Raw genomic sequence first — 21,292 nt, forward strand, 5'->3', positions numbered from 1 at the left:
CTTTCTGACCACCAGCTTCAGTAAGTATTATGGAAAAACAGATTAAATGTAGCACTTGTAATAGCTGCTTTCATACTTCTTTTTTTTTAATCTATTTTATTTTCCTAAAGGTCCAGAAGGGGCAAACCTCTTTATTTACCACCTCCCCCAGGAGTTTGGAGACCAGGACATTCTGCAGATGTTCATGCCTTTTGGAAATGTTATCTCTGCTAAAGTCTTCATTGACAAACAGACCAATTTGAGCAAGTGCTTTGGTATGTCAAATTTAATAAATCGAACAGTAAAAGCCGCATGCACGATCCTGAAAAGGGGCCAGGAAAGCAAATTAACAGCAGTGTGAGAAATGTCATACTGGAAAATCATTCCAAAAATAATAGACTGTTAATCCTCAAATGAGCAGGAAGATGCAAAGACAAACTATTTCTAAGTAAAAATTGGATATGGAAAAAAAAACCAATAATAATCTTCCAGTCTGACATCTCGCATGAATGTGTCAAGTACATGAAACTAATTACACCCTATGTTGGGGAATGTCATTTAGTATACTATTAAATTGCCTTATTATGGATACCTAATTATTCTCTATTGTATAGCTGAGCCACTTAAAAAAGCTCTATGTTTAACCCATTGCTTCTACATTACAGGAATTTCTTTCTTCTGAATTAAGTGCAAGATTTTGCAATTAGTGACTGAATGGTGTGTACATTTAGTTCAGAATATGCTGCAGACAGTTGATGTTTAGCTGTGCAGCTCTAGCTGTTGTGGGTGGGTTCCAGTGTGTTATGGAAGGTGGCATCTCCCTCACCTTAGGGCAGGGATGAAGAGAGCCTCACAAGATCAGTGTCAAGTTTCCCAGAGAATACTTTGAGCTGTCAGAAAATTAGATCACAGCAGAGAAGGAGATGATATGTTGGTATAAAAATAGTTTTAGGGTTGATTAGGAGGGCTGATCTCTTTGGAATAGCAGAGATGCACCAGTTCAGTGCTTTGATGGAATGGAGCAGAGAATGTCAGTGTGTGGTAAACTTCTGGAGCATTGGTCTAATAATTATGGTCTTATACAAGACACAGCGAGGATTTAGGAGGTGGAAGGAATCTCTCAAAACATGAGTTTTGTAGGGGTTGATATAAAATACTGGAATTTTCTTTAAAGTGGCAATTCTTTCCCAGAGTAAAGGAATGCACCTGTATATATGACAAAAGAGGGATGGACAGTACACTTGGAAAGTTGATTCAGTTCACAGAAAGAGTGTGACATTCTTTCTGCATTTTCCCACAGTCATTCAGTTCATTTTTGAAGCATTCACCTGTTTAGGCTTTACAAAAAATTATTCATATCTACACCAGTATAGTCCAGCCTGTGTCTGCAATGGGTTAAAGCAGTCCCTGAGGCTCTTGCAAATTAGAAAAGTGGAATTGAAATGGACTCCCCATTGATCTGGAGCCAGTTCTGTTAGCATGTTGGGGGTTACAAAATTGTTGTTGAGATCTCCAGGAATCTTGATGAAAAGACAAATCAAGCTATGTTAATCAAAATGCAGCAATTGTGGTGACTGCTGAAAGAATGTAAATCAGTTTGGGCAGGTGGCTCAATTGATCAGATCGTTTCCCCCACTTGCTTTTTGTGCATTTTCTTTTACTCTTTGATTACCTTCTTACACATTTGTCTGGGTTGGTGCGACACAATTGCCTAACTTAGTGATGCACCAAAGTTATCTGCTTTAAGGGAAAATGGAGATGTCAAGCCCCAATGGATGGAGGAATCCTCTGTCTTTTTGGTTTTAGGCAGCTTTCACTGATATTTCCATTTCTCATTCTTCCTTCCCAGCTACTCTGCCACCAGGGAGGGAGCTCTGCTTTAAAAACAAAAAGTAGAAGTGGCAGATGAAGCTGAGTTTTCTGATTAGTGGGTGACCATGTGGTGATGCTGCAAATCACAGGCAATGCCAGAATTAGTCCTGCTAGCTTAATATACTGGCATAGTCTGCATGCACCTCCTCAGCTTTATTAGCAAGAATGGTCTAATTTATATTTTGGTCCTACATTTGTGTTTCAAAAAGCTTTTTTTTTTTTCTTTTTCTGTCCTCCCATCCAAAAACTATGACAATAATGCTGCTGAAGAACCCATTTCTCTGCTGAATCATTTATGCTCGTTGCACTTGGTACAGTTTGGGTTTGGGTTTTTTATTTGTTGGTTTGGGTTGGTCTTTTTGCCCCTTGTAATAGTAATTGTAATAATTTGCACATGCTTAGGCAGGAGACTGGAAACTCCAGAGTAGGAAGCTCTGGAGTTTCCAGTCTCCTGCCCAAAGGAGGAGGAAGTCAAATTACAGATGAGAACAGGTTAAACATCCAAAAGGTGTAAAGATTGTCTAAGTCTGCCTGGCAGAAATGGGAAGGTTTATTCTGAGTGAGTGATAGACAGTGATGAATCTTTATGTAAAACTGCTTCACAAAATGAAAATTTTCTTTTCTGTGCAGAAAAAGGACGTAGGCATATTTTCTTTTCTTGTCCAACCCAAAATGAATGCTCAAAGGAATAAATGGTGATGAGAATGACAGAACAGTGTGTTTACACCTGGAAGTGCTCTCCCATGAGTTCTCACATGCTCCACGGGCTTTAATTGATTCAGCAGACAAAGGGTTTCTCTATTCCAGCTTATCTCTTGCCTTTCATAAACTTTACAATAAGAAAAATGAGATATGTAAGTAAGGCAGAGGAGGGGGAACTCAGTTACATCAATGCAGAAATGCAGTCAAGCCTTATAGCAAAATTGTTACTTGAATGATGAAAATTATTTATGCTGATTATAGAGCTACCCAAAGATCTAAAACAAAAATCAAAATTGTCATGACAGGGTCTTTGAGAATTAAGAAACATCATTCTGGCTTCATGTAACCTGTGGTTTAAAATTCAGACAAAAAATGATGAATGGGTGCAATCAGAAAAATACAAATAAAGGGAAGGAATTCTAGATTCCTCAGTAAGATTTATAAATGAAGGTTCTCAATAAGGAAGAAGATGAGAATGTAACAAGCGAATGCAGGTATTGCATTCTGTATAGAGAGACAAATTGTGAATCCAAATAAGAACTGAATGATAAGGGCTGAGGCCAGCAGTGAGCTTCCTTGTCTTCATTCACCATCCACAGATGCCAAGTGACTAGTTTAGATCACTTGCTCACTTTCCAGGTAGATAAAACTAGGTATGGAGGAAAGGAACTAGAGTGATGATAAGTTCATAGCAGTAACATGCACTTAAGAGAATAAAGTGAAGGTCAGGAAAGCTGTAGAGGGAAATGCTGAATTGGAAAGTAGGCAGGAGTAGCTACACCTCAGCTGTGGAGCATCTGCCTGGACAGTGCTACAGCTGCCCCCCAACTCATGCTAGTTCCCTTTGCTATCCCTGAGGCAATCCTAGAGCTCATGGAGGGAGACACAGGATGTAGAGCTAAGATAATGATTGGAGTCATGTGAACAGACATGATCTCCTAGAACCAAATAGGGGAAAGGAAGAAAGGGAGTGATGAAGCTCCTCATGATTTGGCAAAAAATTTAGGAGAGAATGATCTCAGGGAGAAAGTGAGGAAGTGGCAAGAGTTACTAAAACCAAGGAAGGCATGGAGGAACATTTATTATCCCTTAAGAAAGTAACAAATAATCAACCACAGGACAATATGGATAGAGCATATTGGCTTTGGCCGGGAGAAGGTTGGCAGAGATTTAAATGAGAGGTGGTTTAGAGTGGAAGGAACAGAAGTTAGCCTGAGTTGTCAGACAAGAGTCTTAACTTAAATAGTTTGGTGAAGCTGATTTAAGGTGAAGCCGCAGGGATGATCTATGAAGGGGAACAGCTGGACAAGGATACCTTGATAAGGAGGGAAGATTTTATGCAGTGGGGAAAGCATAATAACACCCTGACTCTGCAACTGGAAGAGGGCAGCTGTGCAAGAGCCATGAAAGGATAGGTTAAAGTATTGTTAAAAAGAGGTTATGAATCCAAGAAGAGACACTAAGCACAAATGAATGAAACTGGTTGAGGAAAGAGAGGCCCTGAGAAGCCTATGTGTTAGGACTGAAGACAAAGTGTGGCATCCATGCTTTAGAGGAATGAAGGGATATATGTTAAGGCAAATTCAAGTGGAAAGAAGAGGGAGCATTTCACAGCAGATGCACAGCAGCAGGCTGAGTGCAGTAATAATTAGCCCAAGCTGAGGCAGAGCAGCAGTTAGGTGAGCTTTGCAATTACAAGTGGGAGGCCCAGATATGAAAATGAACTTTGAGCCTCCAGAATCAGGGAGATTTGAATATATTAAGAACAGAACATTTTCAGTCTCCCAGGGAAAAGAAATCTGAGCCAGGCCAGCCATTCTGAATTACCCAAGCAAGCATTATCCTCCTAGTTAGTGCTCACATGCGAGGAGCAGATCTTGGAGTTCTCATCAAACCTACCATTGTCTTTATGATGCTGCTTAATTCTGATGTTTGTCTACCCCTTTGGGGACCAAGAGACTGAATTAACTAACATTAAGGTACCCTGAGATCTTGAACTGGAAGGAGCTGTAAAATTACAAAATATTAATATTGCAACTGTCCTAGGCCGAGCCCAAGGAGCTGAATGTTCCATAGCACACATGAACTCACACCCAGGTGTGCCAGTGGGTTTAGGCAGTTTGGGGGTTTGATTCTGTAACCAGGCTCGCTGTTTCAGCTTCCCTTTTGCAGACTGGCCTAAATAGCACTTCCTAATAGACTGGGAGGTATGTAGATACTGCACTGAAAAGTGTTACAGTAATAAATATCTTCAGTCTCTAAGGTAGGTATATAAATAACAAAATGGAAACTGCATTGCACCAAAATTGGCCAACTGCATCCCAGCTAGTAAAGAAACATTATGTAGGTAAAGAGGAAGGCAAAAGGAAACAGGAGAGGAAATGGGATATGAAATGTGATCAAAGGACTAATTGAAAGCCAGGTGAATGTGTCAAATAAATAGCAATCATAAAATTCTTACAAAGTGCCTTCTGACATTTGTTGTAACCCAGAGCTGACTCTCTCTCCCGCCTGTGTTCTGTGTCTTGCAGGTTTTGTTAGCTATGACAATCCGGTCTCTGCACAAGCTGCTATCCAGGCTATGAACGGCTTTCAGATTGGCATGAAACGCTTGAAGGTTCAGCTGAAACGCTCCAAAAATGACAGCAAACCTTACTGATCTTAACCCCAGATGCTTACTGCTCTTATTTTAGCTTTCTTAGGGTAAGTCCCATGAGCAAACCTGTCCTCTGCAGGGGGGTTAAGAAAGAACATAGAGCCAACCTTCACCAAGGGACAGTTATTTTTACAGTTACCACTTCCATCTCCCCACTTGTCCTTACTGCACTTGGCTCCCATTTCCTTGCCAAGTAATTACTGAGTTGTGTTACTGTATTTTGTTTTGCAGCATAATTTATCTCCTTTTCGAAACAAAAATAAACGTCTTGAAATTCCAAATAGCACACACACACAGACACAAAAAAAAAATGTGCAATTTAACTCTGTGAACCCTGGTGCCATTAGCACACAATAAAAGTTGTTTTCTATGGATGGATCGTATTTTACCAGGGGGGCACCAGCAGTTTATAGGTTAAACAAAATGGCCTCATGCCAGTTGAAGCACTTATTTTGCAACAAAAATTGAAATAAGTCTTTCCACTACATCAACTTGTTTTTTGAGAAGATCTGATTTTTTTTCGGTTCAAATCAACGTATTGTTATATATTAGTCTGATTTTACACTGGTCGTCTTTATATTTCATTTTTTTTAAGTTCTTGTTTTTTTGGAAAGGATTAATGTAAAAAAGATTTAGAGATCTGTTTCTAAAGCTACAGGGTTTAAAATAAAAAAAAATAAAATAAAATGAGTGACAATACTTGATGTTTCTTGAGAGATAAATTTAATAATAATAAAAAAAAGAAAGCCACAGGCCTGTAAATTTTATTTGTAAAAAGCATTTCTATTTTTATACAAAATTTTTACTGCCTCAGAAATAATGGAATTTATTTATTGCCTATTGTTAACTTATTGGATACCTAAAGAGCAGCTCTCTATGCTAGCTAGATCCTTTGAAGTAGTCTCTAGAGTAATTGTGCCAAGAATGGGCGCTTTTTCACTGTTGAACCCTCCACCCTTTGCAGTTCATGCTTTTATCCTCTTGTTTGTATTTGTCTGGTTATTTTGTTCGTAGTTTCCATTACCTAGTTTAAAGTTCAGTTGTCTGACCCTTTCCCTCCCCCTGCCCCCCCTGTACCTTTCTGTTACATTTGTAGAAACTGGTTCTTTCCTCTCTTTTTCTCCCCAAAGAGGAATCCATTCTCTCTGACTCCTTTCAGATGGATCCTTTTGGGGTTCCATTGTGTTCTTGTTGACAAGTATTGTAAGTTAATGCAAATTATGTGAACAGCTCGTAGGCTCTACTGATAAAAGATTTGCATTAGTTTTCTCCTGCACCCATAAAAGTGATTTTGTTTGTGCTGCATAGATTCTGTGTAACTTTTTTTCCTCTTCCTTGTTTTTTCCCTAGACATCTCCATGCCCGTTAGCCCATCGTTTGCCTAGCATGTCCCTGTGGCGTCTCAAAAAAAAAAAAAAGTTTCATCGTCCCGTCATTGTTTCTGATGTCTTTCTGACCTCACATCATATTTGGTTCTCCTACTGACCTAGTTTGACCTTTGAAATTTGCATGTGACCTCATCTAGCTATGAATTCTGGGAAGTCAATGTGAAAAAACATTGCTGCATTCATGCAAGACTGAAATTTATTACTAGATAAATTAATGATAGGATTTAAAAACAACCTGTGGCAAAATGTTTTTTCTTTCTTTCCTTTTTTGTTTTCAGTTTTGGTTTCTGGTTTTCTTCTTTCCTTGGAGTTTTTGTTTCGTTTTGTTTGGGTTTTTTTGTTTGGGTATTTTTCTTGGTTGATTTTTGGTTTTGGTTTTTTTTTTTCATTTCGTAAAAAAAAAAATAAAAAAAAAACCAGACTTGAAAGTATTATACAGGGATTGGCATTCTGCCTGGTCACTGGTGACAATAGCAATATGTGTCCAGAGGCACAGAATGTTGGTTTCTAACAGACTACTTCCAAAACAGTTTGAGAAATAAAACTGTCTGATTTTAAGTCTCTAGAGGTCTGTAATAGTTTTTACATTTTTCAGGCAGTGTAAAGTTTTTTGATAAGGCCATTTTAGGTGGCTCACTTTCTCATTAAAGTATATATATAGAACCACTTTTTGTAGATTAGTATAAGAAAATATTTACCCTGTTTTAGGGCAAATGCTACCTACTTGTGTCACCTTTTGCTGAACTGACTCACAGTTAGACAATCCATGGTTTAATGCACATGAAATTACCTATATTTTATACTGTTTCAATGTACAGAAGAAAGGTTACTGTAAAATGTGTTACGTTGGTGCTTCTGTGAATTAAGTTGTGGTTTCATCATGAGTCTTATGGTCTTAAGTGTTCTATGTTTATAAAAAGACAAGTTTAAAATTGGTTTACTTGAACAACAAGAACAAAAAGAAGATTCAAAAAAAAACACAAAAAAAAAGTTGTTTGCTTAAAAAAAAAAAATAATTTCATGTGAAAATGAAAAAATATTCCAGAATAAGTTTGTGTTGGCTTGTGACGCATTGATGTCATTTTTTTATTGTGAACAATTTAGGTGTGTTTGTGTTCAGCAAAATGTGATCAGTTTTTCTTTTAAAGAAAAAAAAATCAGTGAAACTATAGTGCCAAATTCCAAAGGTACTTTCTTCCTAGAGCTTCAGTGTGTTTCTTGTGTGAAGTAATTTGATAACATGGGTATTTTATTATGTGTTTTGTATAAATCCCTAATATTTAAAGAAAAAAAGAGGTTAAAAAGTTTGTTAACTTGCTATCCTGTGGTCTTGTTGCCTGAAATTGTTATTGTTTGTTATTTCTCTTTGATGTTTTTTGTAAAACATTGTATAAGTGCCCATGTTTCACTTTTTTAACCACTCTGCACACATCAATGCTGTGAAAGCAAACCTCACTATGTATTTTCTTCATATTGTATGGAAACCTCTAAGGTGAGAAAGTTTTGAACTTTTAACCCTTTCCACCCAGAGCTGTCTTGAGTGTTAATACCTTTTATACATTCACCATTTTGCTGTTTATTTTTATATATATATCTATATCTATAAATATATATATACTTAGTTTTTTGTGGTTTATTTAATACATGGTTGAAATCAGAACAATGCACAGGGCAGATCTGAAGGACAAAAATATTTTACTGCTGTCTAAATTTCTTCTGTATCTATAACTAAAATTATTTAAAACCGTAATTAACTTGTGGTTTTCCTTTTTAGATTTTGGGGATTTTGTCTTTTCTTAAAGAGCTTTTAATATGCTGCTGGAATATGCTATTCAGTATTAATAAAATAAAAGAAAAAGAAAACAATTCTTTAATTATCTATTGTGTGAGCCACTCCCAACCAGGAGCGGTCAATCCACCATTTGAAAACCTTGAGGAGAAAAAAAAAAAGAATAATAATATTTTTGTAATTTAAATAAATGAACTTTTGCTTAAATCAGATGCACTAGATCTTCCTGGGTGAAAATTCAGTGTGCACTGCAGTTAAACTACTTTTTATGGATAAAGTTTACATACACTGTAATGTTTGGTGTTATTTGCCATTATTTGTCACGGCAATATCCTGGCTTACTCCTGCAGACACTCGTTCAGAGAGGAGTAACTTTACTCGTGCCCGTGGTCCATGGGAATATCTGTGTGACTGATGGGGGTGTTTGCTGGAGGAAGCTCTTTGTAAGGAGCCAGAAAAGAGATGCTGGTAGCCCTTTTCACTGCCTTGTAAGTCTGATTGGGTTGCGTTCCTACCGCACAAACAGTGACCAACAACCAAATTCGGTTCTTTGCCACCGGTTCAGCAAATTCATTGCCAATCCAATGTGTGTGAGCAGCAGTACCTGCTACAGGTCATAAAGTGCCATAACTTCTTCCACCTCCTAGTTCTATCTGGTTATATCTGAAGCCACCTAAAATTAAAAACAAAGCCCTATATGAGTAACATCAGCTGGTGCACTCTTGTCTCTCATCCCCAACTTAAATGCTTCTTTATGTAGAGCCCTGGGATGGAAAGGACTAGCCTCTAGTGATGCAAAAAAAGTTTCCTTCTTATAGCACATGCACTTATAAATAAATGATCTATACTTTTCTCACGTTTTTACTACTGCTGGGGCCTTCCTACACCCTTTGAGGGCTATTTTGTACTACTTGCAGCAATTGTGCGTATTCGAAGTATCATCTCACGTACGTTATATTATATATATGTACATATATATATATATAATATGAGATCATCATTTGGATTGTTTAGAGACTGTTTCACTAATTTTTCTCATTGTACCCACCGTCTAAATTTCCAAAGCTTTTGTAGATGCCCTGGTGTGTCCTGTGGGTTTTCCAGTCCAGTTAGAGCGGTGATGCCTCTGGTCCTTGGGCAGTGTAACTCGGCACCAGGCTGCCCTGAATTACTCCACAGGACATTGGCTTAGCAGTGGGAGACAAGGAATGTTTCTGTACTTCCAGGCAACTGAGATGAGTCATTGCTTAGAAAGTGTCCATCTCTAAAAAAAAAAAAAAAATTTAAAAATTCAAAAATAAAAAATAAAATTCAAATACAAAACCAAAAACCCAAACGTACACCTCCTGGGAGGCAAATTATCTACCAGTTCTCTTTCAAAATAATGAAAGGGAAAAGCTGCAAGGGTGCAAGGGCCTAATAAGAGAGGAAGTAAAACAAGGGAAATTGCTTTACAAAATTCTAATCAAAAGACTAGACTAGTTGTTTTATCAAACAAATTAGCTAATTGCAATGAAATGGCAGTCCTCAAAGGAGTAACAAGTTCATCTTTCTTTCACCATAGGGGTTACAGTTCCTTGGCTTGTGCTACTCTGGAATCATTTTACTGTTTCTGTTTTTATTATCTTAAGTGCTAATTAACAAAAGGAAAAAATATCCTGTAGTTTCATTACCTTTTTGGATAATGTCATACAAAAAGAAAAAAAAAAAAACAAACCTATGTATTTGTGTTTTTTTCGTGCTGTGGGAATTGTTGTTTGTAGATTAATAATACTATCATTTTGTTTAGAATTACAAACTAGTTTTTAAGTATTGTCTGAGAAAAGCCAAAGTTAATGCAATCTAGTGGAAACTGTAAGACCATTTGAGTATTGTTTCTGTTTTATTGATGCATTTGGATTTTGTTGTTTGATGGAATTTGAGCCAAAAAAAAAAAAAAAAGAACAAAAAAAAAGGCAAAAAAAAAGCAGGCTTTCCTATTTCTACAACTTGATTGTACTTATGCATTTTGTACCAGTGGAACTTTTTATACTGGAGATTAAAAAACAAATGGAAATTTTTGTGGCTTACTCTCGTGGGCCCCCTCGATCATGACTGATTTTCAAGTTTGATTTCTGGATGGTAGAAAGAGAGTTGGTTTTGTTTCGAGAATCCAAAACTTTGGCTTGATTTCTTTTTTTCCCTTTGCTTATATCTAGTGTTTAGAATTTTGTCTTAACAAAAGCGGTAAGTTTCACTTTTTATTCTGTATCGTGCAGTTACACAATAAGGTAATTAGAATTAGGAGTACTCGGTCACTTTGCGTGGATAAATGTATTAGTTAAAACGTTAGGGGTTTGCTTTTTTGCTGTTTAGATCAGAGTTTTTTCTGATTCTTCTGTCCTCATTGTGAACATAACCGTGTAGTTGAAACAGTCAGACTTATTTTTGTAACGTATGTTATTGTGTGATGCAGTTTTTTGCTTCTGTCTCCAATATTAAACCATTTTCCTAATACTTGTCTCTCTACTTTGTGTGTTGTATTGTTGGTGGTCATTCTGTGTTGGTAATACATCTGCACACCTCACTGTTTCACGTGCCTGTTTTTTTTTTTTTTTTCTCTATTTGTTGGTTGTGTACAAAAGATACAGTCGATTCCACCTAAGTGAATAGCTGATTGGGGGGCAAAAGAGGATTTGTACATTTTAGACATATTCTGGTTTCTTTGATTCTTTTTTTTTTTTCCTCTCTTCCTCCCCCTAGTCATGCCTTATCACTTGGATAATCTCTTGGAGCAGGAAGCATTTTAAATGAGTTTCCTGCAAAGTCCTATTGAAGGTAGCTTTTATTAGCCTTCAAACTTCAAAACCTTCTGCACACAAACACACAGAAGACACCTGAAAAGATTTCTTTTTTTTTTTTTTGCTGTGGCATTTCAGTCAGTCTGGAAAATATGGATTATGGATATCATTTCTTCCTAGTTGTTAAAAAAATAATAATAATACTCTGCCACTATGTTATATGAAGCATATGAAACATTCAAGAAAAGGAGGATATAGCCTTGGGATTTTTTCCAAACTGCACAGTAATCTGACAGCATATGGCGTTAGTCAAACTCTCCCTAGAAACTAATCATGTCTTAACTAGGGCTGGGAGAGCCTGCAAAATCTTACCAGGTGATCAAGCTTGTTGTGTGCAGTTGTACATATAATACTTTAAAAAATATAGTAAAATCCAAGTGAGCACAGGAAGACTTTCTTACTAAAGCCAATGGAAGAAAAAAAAATTTAAAAAAAAAAGATAAATAAATTATGGAAAAAAGATCCCCCGTTGTTCCAATGGGTGATATTTTTGCTGTGGGCTTACAAAGCAGATCATTCTCAGCATTGGCTGATAGTATTACACAAATCTCAAAGGGGACTAAAGAAATACCATAGCACCTTTTTTCTCATTATTTTTTACACTCAGCTCTTAGCTTTTTTATTCTTTCCTTTCCTATAATTTTTTCCTCCTCACAAGAATCTCTCTGCTCTCCCCCAACCGGTGTCTACCACGATGAAATAAAAGCTGCAAAAGAAAAATCAAGAAAAATCTATGTTGTTCTGGTTTACAGAAAGTCTCTTCTCTCCTCTGATCGCAGATACAAACCTTACAATTTGGAGAGGGGGGGGGGAAAAAAAAAACAAAACAAAACCAACCAAACCAAACCCAAGGAGGAGAGAGAAGCACTGGTGAGTGCTCTCTGGAATTCAAGCCATACGCCCCCATCCCTTTCCTTTGTCCCACTTTCTGTGATGCTCAGGAATCGAAGACCACTTAAAAGTGCTCTTATGAGACCCAAACGACACTTGTCCCTCTTGTCTCCTCTCCCCTGGTCTTTCTGGCGCTCTGGCTTTGGCTCACACACACACACAGCCCCATCAATACCGTCCAACAAGGTCCTGGCGCACTGGGTGTATCCGTGTGGTGTCAGCAGCAACGTTGGTTCCTGCCTTTGGAAGACTTTTGAAATTTTCTGGTGGCTTGTGAGTTGGCCTGGTTGTTACTGCTCAATCTATTTTTCTGAATTTTTTTTTTCCTTTTTTTCACTTTTCTGTTTCCATGAGAAGCAAACAAGTGATGAATCTGGAGCCCCCAGTGAGCTCCAGTGCCATCCCACAGGGTCTGTTATCAGAGGTCAGGGATCCAAGAGCTCCTGGTTTAACCTAAAACCACAGGAGCCTGTAGCAGACAGCCCAGGCAGGAAAGCAGAACCTGATGGTCAGAATATATCCTGGGTCTTTGACACCTCTAGAGTTTATGATCTTGATTTGGAAAATGTTGACACGAGTGGATTCAGTTAAGTAAGTCTTGACTTGCATGATGGATAAATCAGAATTGCTCTCTGGGTTTTTTTAGCTTGCTGTGGATGTTTTCTTTATTTTCTTTTCTCTTTTTTTCCTCCAAACTTGGTCTTAGGAAAGAAACTAGAGCTTTGTGAAGGGTCTTTTCTTCCAAAAATACAACTGAAAAAAAAAAGACTTATACTGCAGTTAGGTTTCTTTTAAATACTCAGGGCTGAAAGATACAGGGTTTTCTTTCTTTCTTTCTTTCTTTTTTTTTTCATTTCAACAATGGGGGAAAAATGAGTTCCTTAAAGCAATGCAGCTGAACAGTTTGTCCTGCTTAAACACATGCTTTTAATTTCAATTATGTAAGGCACCTTGCAGTGTTAGCAAAATGTCTCTTTGTTAGCTATATGTGTATCGCCATGGGAAATTACCAAACTGTCACAAGACTCGCTGATTAAAGAATAGCCTGCCAGAGTGTGTGTGCCTTTGCCCAGTGTGACTCTTAGGTATTAGGCTAAGGAAAACAGTTTAACAAAATGTAGTGTGAATCATTCCTGATAAGTGAATAAAGCATTGTGACCAAGCAATCAGATTATTCACTTATCAGGAATCGACTGTACTGATAGTTTGCCTGATCGTTTTTGTTCCTCATCTCTGTTGTAGTTTCACTACTTTGCTGTGTTCTGTTTTTTCTCTCATGCTCTTAGTAAAATCACTGGGAATATCCCTTCGTGTGATCATGAAACGTGCTACTGAGTAACAAATAAAAAAAAATTAAATATAAAAATGATATCTTAACAAAATCTATGCACTTGCTATCAGGAACACAATACTGGATGTGTCTTATATATATTGAACTATAATAGTATTCGATTTCTTAAATAAAGCTTAAGAAAGGATTCTGTTGTCTGTAAAATTTTATGAGCATTAAATGGAACAAAAAAATGTTTCTAGGATTGGGCGCTTTTTGTTATATGAAATCTTCCTGGGTATAAGGTCTTTAACCATGCCCAGGCAAATGTTAACTAATTCACTTGATATTTCATTAATAATGGAGACTTTGAAAATTAGGCTTACTGAAATCTGTGGGGAGAAAAAGTCTTGCCATTCAGTGACTTGCAGCAAAAGATTCTAAGATGCAGAAATTTTGATCTCTTTCTGTATTTGAAACCAAAACATGTTTGGTTTTGCACTAAAATCAAAAAATGGCTAAAATATGTGAATGAGAAAATGCTATAAAGCAATACAATACTGTACTTTTTGGTATATGACTTTTTTTCCTCCTGATTCTAGATAGGTTTAGAGTTAAAAAATGAAAACCCATATGCTCAAAATTCCACAGATTCCACCCTGGAGGTCAAGGCATCTTTTTGGGGAAGATCCATGGCTTACTGTACGTTTCCTGTATTGAGCCTTCTCTTAAAAAAATATTTTCACATCAAAACCCATGAATTAAATGGCAATCGAATAGGTAAAACTGTTGAGTACACTGAAAAAAATTATTCCTTCAATGGCTGTATATTTGCCACAAAATTGTAGATTTTAAACAAACTTGATTTTTATGGAAATGGCCATAATTCTTGTATTTATCAAGCTTTCAATAATGTCAGCCTTTGGCAGAAAGATCCAGGAGAATGAGGGGAGGGGAGGGAGAGGGGTTGCTTTCTTTTTTTCTTTTGAACTGCATTACTGCCTCACTTTTCATATGCCATTATATTATCTGAAAAAAAAAATTAAATTGTGGAAATCTATCTGCTGCTTGTATCCTTCTATTCATGCATATTAGTACATGTTACTGAGCTCAACATCCAGTGGCCAGGTGCATCAGCTTTGTAAGGCAAAAACACTGTTCCACCAGAGAGGCCACAGGGAAGATTTGCCTTGGTGGGCAGCAGGATGGTCCTGACCATCCCACATCAGCACAGAGCTCAGGTGGGAACCCTGCCCTGCTTTTCAGAGGCTGCTGATGTAACAAAAATATTAAATAATCTCAATTATTAGCTCATATTTGTATTCCCTCTGATTTTCCTCATTAGCAGACTTTCTCTTTTTTTCCATTAAAGGGAACTGGAAAGTTGCAGTCATTTTCTGAATCATTTGCCCCTGTTGATAACCTAATTGTTTTACATGAATGCTAATATTTCCCTCTCACACATTTATATCTATCAGCTAAATCAGCAGTAAAGTAAACTCTTCTGGGATACATTCCTATATCAATTAGCAAGGATTTATGCTCCAAAGCACCATTAGCATTAATGGGAGTGTGCTCTTTAGCATAAACAATTGGCAATAGGTCTGGTGGACTTTATTTCATAAACAAAGGAGCATTTGAATCTTTGAGACTGGTTTCCTCAAGACAGCACTTCAGGGAGTGATGTCCCAGCCTCCCCGGCTGCTCTGGGGACATCTCACTCACAGGACACGCATAAATTCCTGAGTTGCCAGCAAAAGGAGACAGTGTCAGTTTGGAAAGTTGGCTGATTTCTGGCACAAAGTTTTGCTGGCGCTTTCCCTTCTGAACACCTGCCTGAGAACACACCAAGCGAAATTTTCAGCATTATCTCCCGTCTCTCCGACCAACAGCTTGAGAAATTTCACTCTGAGCGTTTTGTAGTGCCTCAGGATGGAGAGCACAGAGGGGAGGGAGGGAGGGAATTTGGAAGGAGGCAGGAGGAAGAGCAGAGATGAAGCCCTGTAGGAAAGAAACTGGTGAGTCCATCAGCTCCTTCAACTGTCAGCCTCACAGCACCAGGGCTTTCAGCAGAGAGCCAGAGGGGACCAGTAAACCATCACGTCTCAGCTTTCACATGCAGGTCAACATCTTCTCCCTCACCCCATGTCTGATCAACAAATACACAATCAAAATATTTCAGTCTTAATCCAAAGTCACTGGGAGCTGGGGCAAAAGTCCACCACTCCTCAGAGGTGCATGATCTACTGAATCCCTGCCCGTGCTTCTGCAGATGTTTTCTCTGTAGGTTTTGGCTTTGCTCAGTTCTGCTACATTAAAGAGCTCTTCTGCATCTGCCATTTCCCCCCCAAAGGCACTCATAAGCAAGTCTCAAGTTGCTTTTCATCCCTTGTTCATAAAACAAATACATCATGCTCTGGAAGCATCCATACTCAGTAGTGGCTTTTTAGTCCCTGAATAATTTGTGTGCTTTATTTCTGAGACTTTTTCTTTTTTCCCCAACATTCTTTCTAAATTTGGGTTACCAGAGCCAGATATGTCATTTCAACATCAAGTGGTGCAACATGCAGAAATTAAAAATTTCATCCCTACATTACTCCTCTGAATGACACAGCCAGGGATAGCATCAGCCCCTCCAAAAATAACATGCAAAAGCCACAAAACACCAAATTAGCAGAATTATTTGGGGCTGCTCCTTTAGGATGCTGAAATCCCTCTGGGATGCACTGAGCTCCAGGTTCCTGTGTGTGTGGTCTGCTTGCCTGTTCTTCCACTTGAAAGCTTCCTTACAATCACCCTGAGAGCATTTCTGTGTAACTCCTAGTCCCCTCCAACATTTTCCAGTTTTATCAGCAGTTTTGATATTTACTTCCAAGTCATTATTGAAAATATTCAATAGCATTCAGACCCCCTCTAAAAAAAACCAAAATACTCTCCTACAGTGAGTCTCCTTTGACAGCTTCTTTGTTGACATGTCAGCCCATTCTTAATCCATTTTATGTGCCTTGTATTGATAGGGTAGAATGCTAATTTTTAAATCAGAATCTGTTGTGCTGTCAAACATACAAAAGTCAGAATATATTCCATCTTTGCAATTACTTTTATCGGCCAAAACCTACAATCACATCAAAGAATGAAATCCAGTTTGACAACCCTTCCTCCCTTAAAAAACATGTTGATTGGCATTAATTGTTTACCTCATCTTTAATGTGTTTATACCCATATCAATAAGTCCATTCTTTTGCCAAATTAATGTCAAACTAGCCAACCATGGGCTGGGCCATCCTTCCTGTCTTTTATCAGTACATGGGAATGTCACATTTCCCATCCCATCTGGGATTCTGCTGGTGTGCTCAAATATGCCTAAGGGTCCATGTCAATGGATCAGAGTTCTCTGTCCTACTCTCAGCCCCAGCCACCTGGGGCTACCACATCTTTAACAAAATGGTAGCAAAGCAGACTCTTAGAGTTACACCAGAAACCCTTTTATTCTTCTCCTGGCATGTAGGTATGTGAAAGAGGAGAATTTTAGACATTACCTCTCTTTCTGCAGCATAACTAGAAGTTTTCCCACCTCCAAAAGCCTAGGTTCAACAATAAAATAAACACACCTAAAGAAATTTTGGTAGTTGAGTCCTGCCTCCTCACCCAGGTAGAGCTATCCATTTAGGGTGGGAGCACAGGGCAGTGAATGTTTGTTTATATGTGATATATTATTTAAAGATCAATAGGCAGCATGTGTGAAGGTAAAATACCCTTTCGTTCCCGTCCTCCTCTGAATAGACACAGCTGCTTTCATTGGTGCACACTTGAGTTCAAGCCCCATGGTTTTGAAGGAGGCAGCAGAGAAGAGTCACAGAATCACAGAATTTCTAGGTTGGAAGAGACCTTTAAGATCATTGAGTCCAACCCATGTTCTAACACCTCAACTAGATCATGGCACCAAGTGCCACATCCAGTCTTTTTTTAAACACATCGAGGGATAGTGACTCCACCACCTCCCTGGGTAGATGATTCCAGTATTTGACCACTCTTTCTGTGTAAAACTTCCTCCTTAATTCTAGCCTGTATCTCCCTTGGCACAGCTTGAGACTGTGTCCTCTTGCTCTGTCTGTTCTTGCCCAGAGAAAGAGACCGACCCCCAGTCAGTGTCACCTGAGGATACCTGGGGGCTATTAGAGAAGAGAGGTGATTTCAAAATCAGAAGAAACTTTAACCAAAGAGAGCTGATACTGCAGCAGCAGTAACAGAGGAAGCTGCTGCAGTGTTCAGTGCAACAGCACAGGGGCTGTTTCAGGCCATGGTGATCGCACAGAGGTGTCTTTGACACAGGCCACAGAGCTGTTGAGATATCAGTTATTGAGATTATTGAGATACCAATGCATCTGCTCAGGAACCTCAACCTCAGCCCAGCAGACACAAGCTGCTGCTTTACCCTGCAGCCATCCCCCCTAGTCAGGGTAACAAAATGCATCCTGCATTTTTCCCACATGAAGCAGTGTGCTAAAGACCAGGCAGTGAGGGGACCTGTCTGGAGGTGTTGCTGACTTTCCAGTGACTAAAAGAGAAAACAGGAGCAAAAGGGAGTTTTCTCAAGTAGTGCCCCATGCCCTAGGATACCCTGCTGACTGCTTAACTGCAGCCCCTGTAAAGAAGGGCAGTGGTGGGTTGATGGCTGTACTCAATGATCTTAAAGTTCTTTTCCAACCAAAACAATTCTGTGATTCCTGCAGACACAATGCAGGATGAACAGGGCATTTATGACCTCCAGCTCTCCTAGGCCATTTCAAGGGCTCTAAACACTACAAGTGTAGGAGTCTGGTGCATCCAGATACTCAGCTAAGGATCCCTAAGCTTAGAAGAATGAATCTGTGAGCTGAATCCCACTTTAAGGCCTATATTCACTTTCCTAAACCTGGGCCATGTTAGATACTCCAGGGCAACTCAAATGGCATTGATTCCTGCATTTATTAAAGAAAAATTGAGCTCTAGGGGTCTAATTTGTAGACAGCTGAAGGTGAAATTCAGTGAATCCTATTGTTAACAAATGAGCCCCAGGTGATGTCCCACAGGCCCTAAGTGGGAATTGGACCATACCAATAAAAACACCAGCTGCACTGGAACTGCTTTTTAGGGGATAGATGTATGCAGAATATCCCTCTGACAGGAAAGCCAGACCCCTGAGGACTTGTACTTATGTGATCTATAGAGCACCTCTGGCATTAGTTTCATCCTATTCATCTTTTGGCCTTGAGGATCCCCAGGAAATGATTGCTTACATTTCTTGTGGATGTGGCAAAAGTATCACATAATTAGTGATACTTGAGTCTCTGATCCTGGTGTAATCATGCCACACACTTTAGCATTCCATATCCCCAGACCATGTATTCCTCCTGTTCAAAAGAATAATAAAATAAAAAGCAGAAAACTTCACAGATTCATTGGGCATTTGTTGCTCTACTTGACCATCCTCATGGCAAAGATGCCTCTCCTGATTCCTCTAGTGTTGCAACTCATGCCCTTTCCTCTCACACCTGCCAGATGCCATTGCAAAAAACCTTGCTAAAACTTCTTGAGAAGTTCCCCAAAGACTCCAGGGCAGTGTGCCACTCTCAGGTGCCCCCAAGCTGTCCCTGCTCCAGGCTGAACCATCCCAGCTCCCTCAGCTTCTGCTGACAGGTGACAGCTGGCAGCCCTCCCCTCAACTCCCTCCAGTTTGCCCATTACTGGTATGTACTGGAGGCACCAGAAAGTGGGTGCAGTACCCAGATGTGGTATAGCACATGTCCTAGTAGGTAGTTTTTTAGGGATGGGAGGGTGATAATAACTTCCCACACTGTCCTGGCTCTGCTGCTCTCCATGCAGCCCAGGATGTTGGCTTGTTTTGCTGCCAGGGCTCACTGCTGGCTCATGGTGACCTTCCATCAGGACACACACACCCACCCCATGTCCCTTCCAGCAGGGTTCCTCCCTAGCCTGCCTATTCACAGCCTCTGCAAGCTCCTCTTCCCTCCTGGGTGTGGGACTCTGCATTTGTCCTTGAATTTCACACATTTCCTGCTGGCCCTCTCCTCCAGCCTGCTCAGCTTGCTCTGAATGACAGCCCCATCCTTGGTCATCTCTCATAAATTTTGTGTCATCTGCAAATTGCACAGGATAGGATATGTAGTGGTGTGAAATATGAATGTTGAACTTGCCTTTGGTTGCATTTCTCCTACATGTGGGTGAATCTAAGGCAAGTGGAGGCTGAGGAGACAGGCAGCACATTATGATACCATTCCCCTCTCTCTTTACTTTAAAATGAAACTAAAATAAAAACAAGGAAATTCCAGGAGGTGCCAATAAAGGAAACAGGTAGTTCTCTAGCAGGCACGTGTAACTAGTCACACAGCCCATTCTGAGCACCCCTGGGCATCAGAACTGGGATATCTGCTCACCACTCTACTGTGAAGCACACTCAGGCAATGCTTCACTGGTCCAAACACCTACCAGTGCTTGTGGATGTCCACAACAGCTACAGAGCTGTAGCTGCAGCACTGCCAGGATGGCCAAGATTCTTGTCAAGGATCCTGTCACTTGCAAGTGACAGGAATCCACCCACCCCATTCCCTTGCAGCCAGAGTCAATCTGCTGCAGTCAGCTAAAAAACATTCTTTCCTTCTGCAGGCATGAACACAACTTGTGGCACAAGGTTTTGGACCTCCTACTCTCCGGTCCTGACCCTAGATTTTTTTTGCAATTCACCACACAACCTCAGCAAACCTCAGGTTTCTAGCAAACATGTGGGTGGGGAAAGGGGAAATAGTAACAGCACCACTCAGCCAGGGACTGAGAACATGCTGGCTAGAAAGGTGCAAAGTCCTTGGCCAGCATGTGCAGAGAGAGACAGAGAAGTCATGCAGGACTCTTTCTCCTCCCCTTCCCACATCCCAGGTTCCTGTCCCAAACAATGGTCATACAAGCCTAGAAAATTGGGTGGTGTAGGCAGATGTACTGTCAGTTAATTTTCTGTTTTTGCAAACACCATTTGCCAAGCCAGTGGATCCCACTGGGACATCTTCATGGGCCTTACACAGTTAATACCATCACAAATTCCCAAGTGAGATATCCCTCTTGCCTGGCCCCTTCCCCTGTGCTTACCTTCTGCATGACTGGGAATGCTTGCTTACTAGACAGCTTTCCTTTATGCCAAAAGACACTTTCCAATAAAAAGAAAACCCTAGCACAGTCCCATCCCAGCCCATGTACCTCCCTTCTCGTGTTCCTGCTTCCTGTAAAAGAGTTACAGCTGCAGCCAACTTCTGAACACCAGCAGTGGGGCTGGGGGTGGGATGGGCAGTGTAAGTGCTACCACAACTACTGGAATTGGATCCACGATTGTGCCACAGCCTGGCTGTTTATATCTTCAACATCTCAGCAAAATGGCTTGTCACTGGGTCAGAATGTAATTTCTTTGCCATCAATCACCTCCTGCACCTCCTGCAGGAACATATGGCAGCCATAAATTCACTCCTGGTGGAACAGAGCTCCTGGATGAGAGGTCGTGTTCCCAGGTGTGAATAAATGAAAAGTTCACAACTCAGAGAAACAACACAGAAACATCACCAACCTGGATTTGCATGGAGGGCAAACAGGATTAATAGGAGGGTTCAGAGTGCCCCCCTTCTCCTCCAGACTCATTTTCTTCAGCTCTTTTAGCCTTACTGTGTTCTGTTTACAGTTGGCCACCTCCCTGCTTGCTCTTCACTTCTTTGTCAAAGTACAGAAATATTCTCACCTAATATTTACCTACAGAAATATTCCTACAGTCCTCCTGTGGAGTTCAGCCCAGGGGATTAGTGCCAAAATGCCTGCTGAGACATTAGAGCTTTAGTGGGGCCAGCCCTTGGGTTCAGTTAACTGAGG

The 21,292-nt window shown here is 39.8% G+C and overlaps 1 protein-coding gene across 11 annotated transcripts in view; it reads left to right on the forward strand.

The window, feature by feature from the left end:
* Positions 1-13,595, forward strand: part of CELF2 (CUGBP Elav-like family member 2) — a 548,864-nt gene extending 535,269 nt beyond the window's left edge. For all 11 annotated transcript variants that reach the window (XM_054515016.1, XM_054515012.1, XM_054515011.1 and 8 more), the window contains 2 exons: positions 111-254; positions 5,085-13,595. In XM_054515016.1, coding sequence (XP_054370991.1) covers positions 111-254; positions 5,085-5,212 — 272 coding nt within the window. In that variant the 3' untranslated portion in view covers positions 5,213-13,595. The remainder of the gene's footprint in view (positions 1-110; positions 255-5,084) is intronic.
* The last annotated feature ends 7,697 nt before the right edge of the window (positions 13,596-21,292 follow it).

The sequence above is a fragment of the Molothrus ater genome, chromosome 5 (genome assembly GCF_012460135.2).
Source record: "Molothrus ater isolate BHLD 08-10-18 breed brown headed cowbird chromosome 5, BPBGC_Mater_1.1, whole genome shotgun sequence".
NCBI lineage: Eukaryota > Metazoa > Chordata > Aves > Passeriformes > Icteridae > Molothrus > Molothrus ater.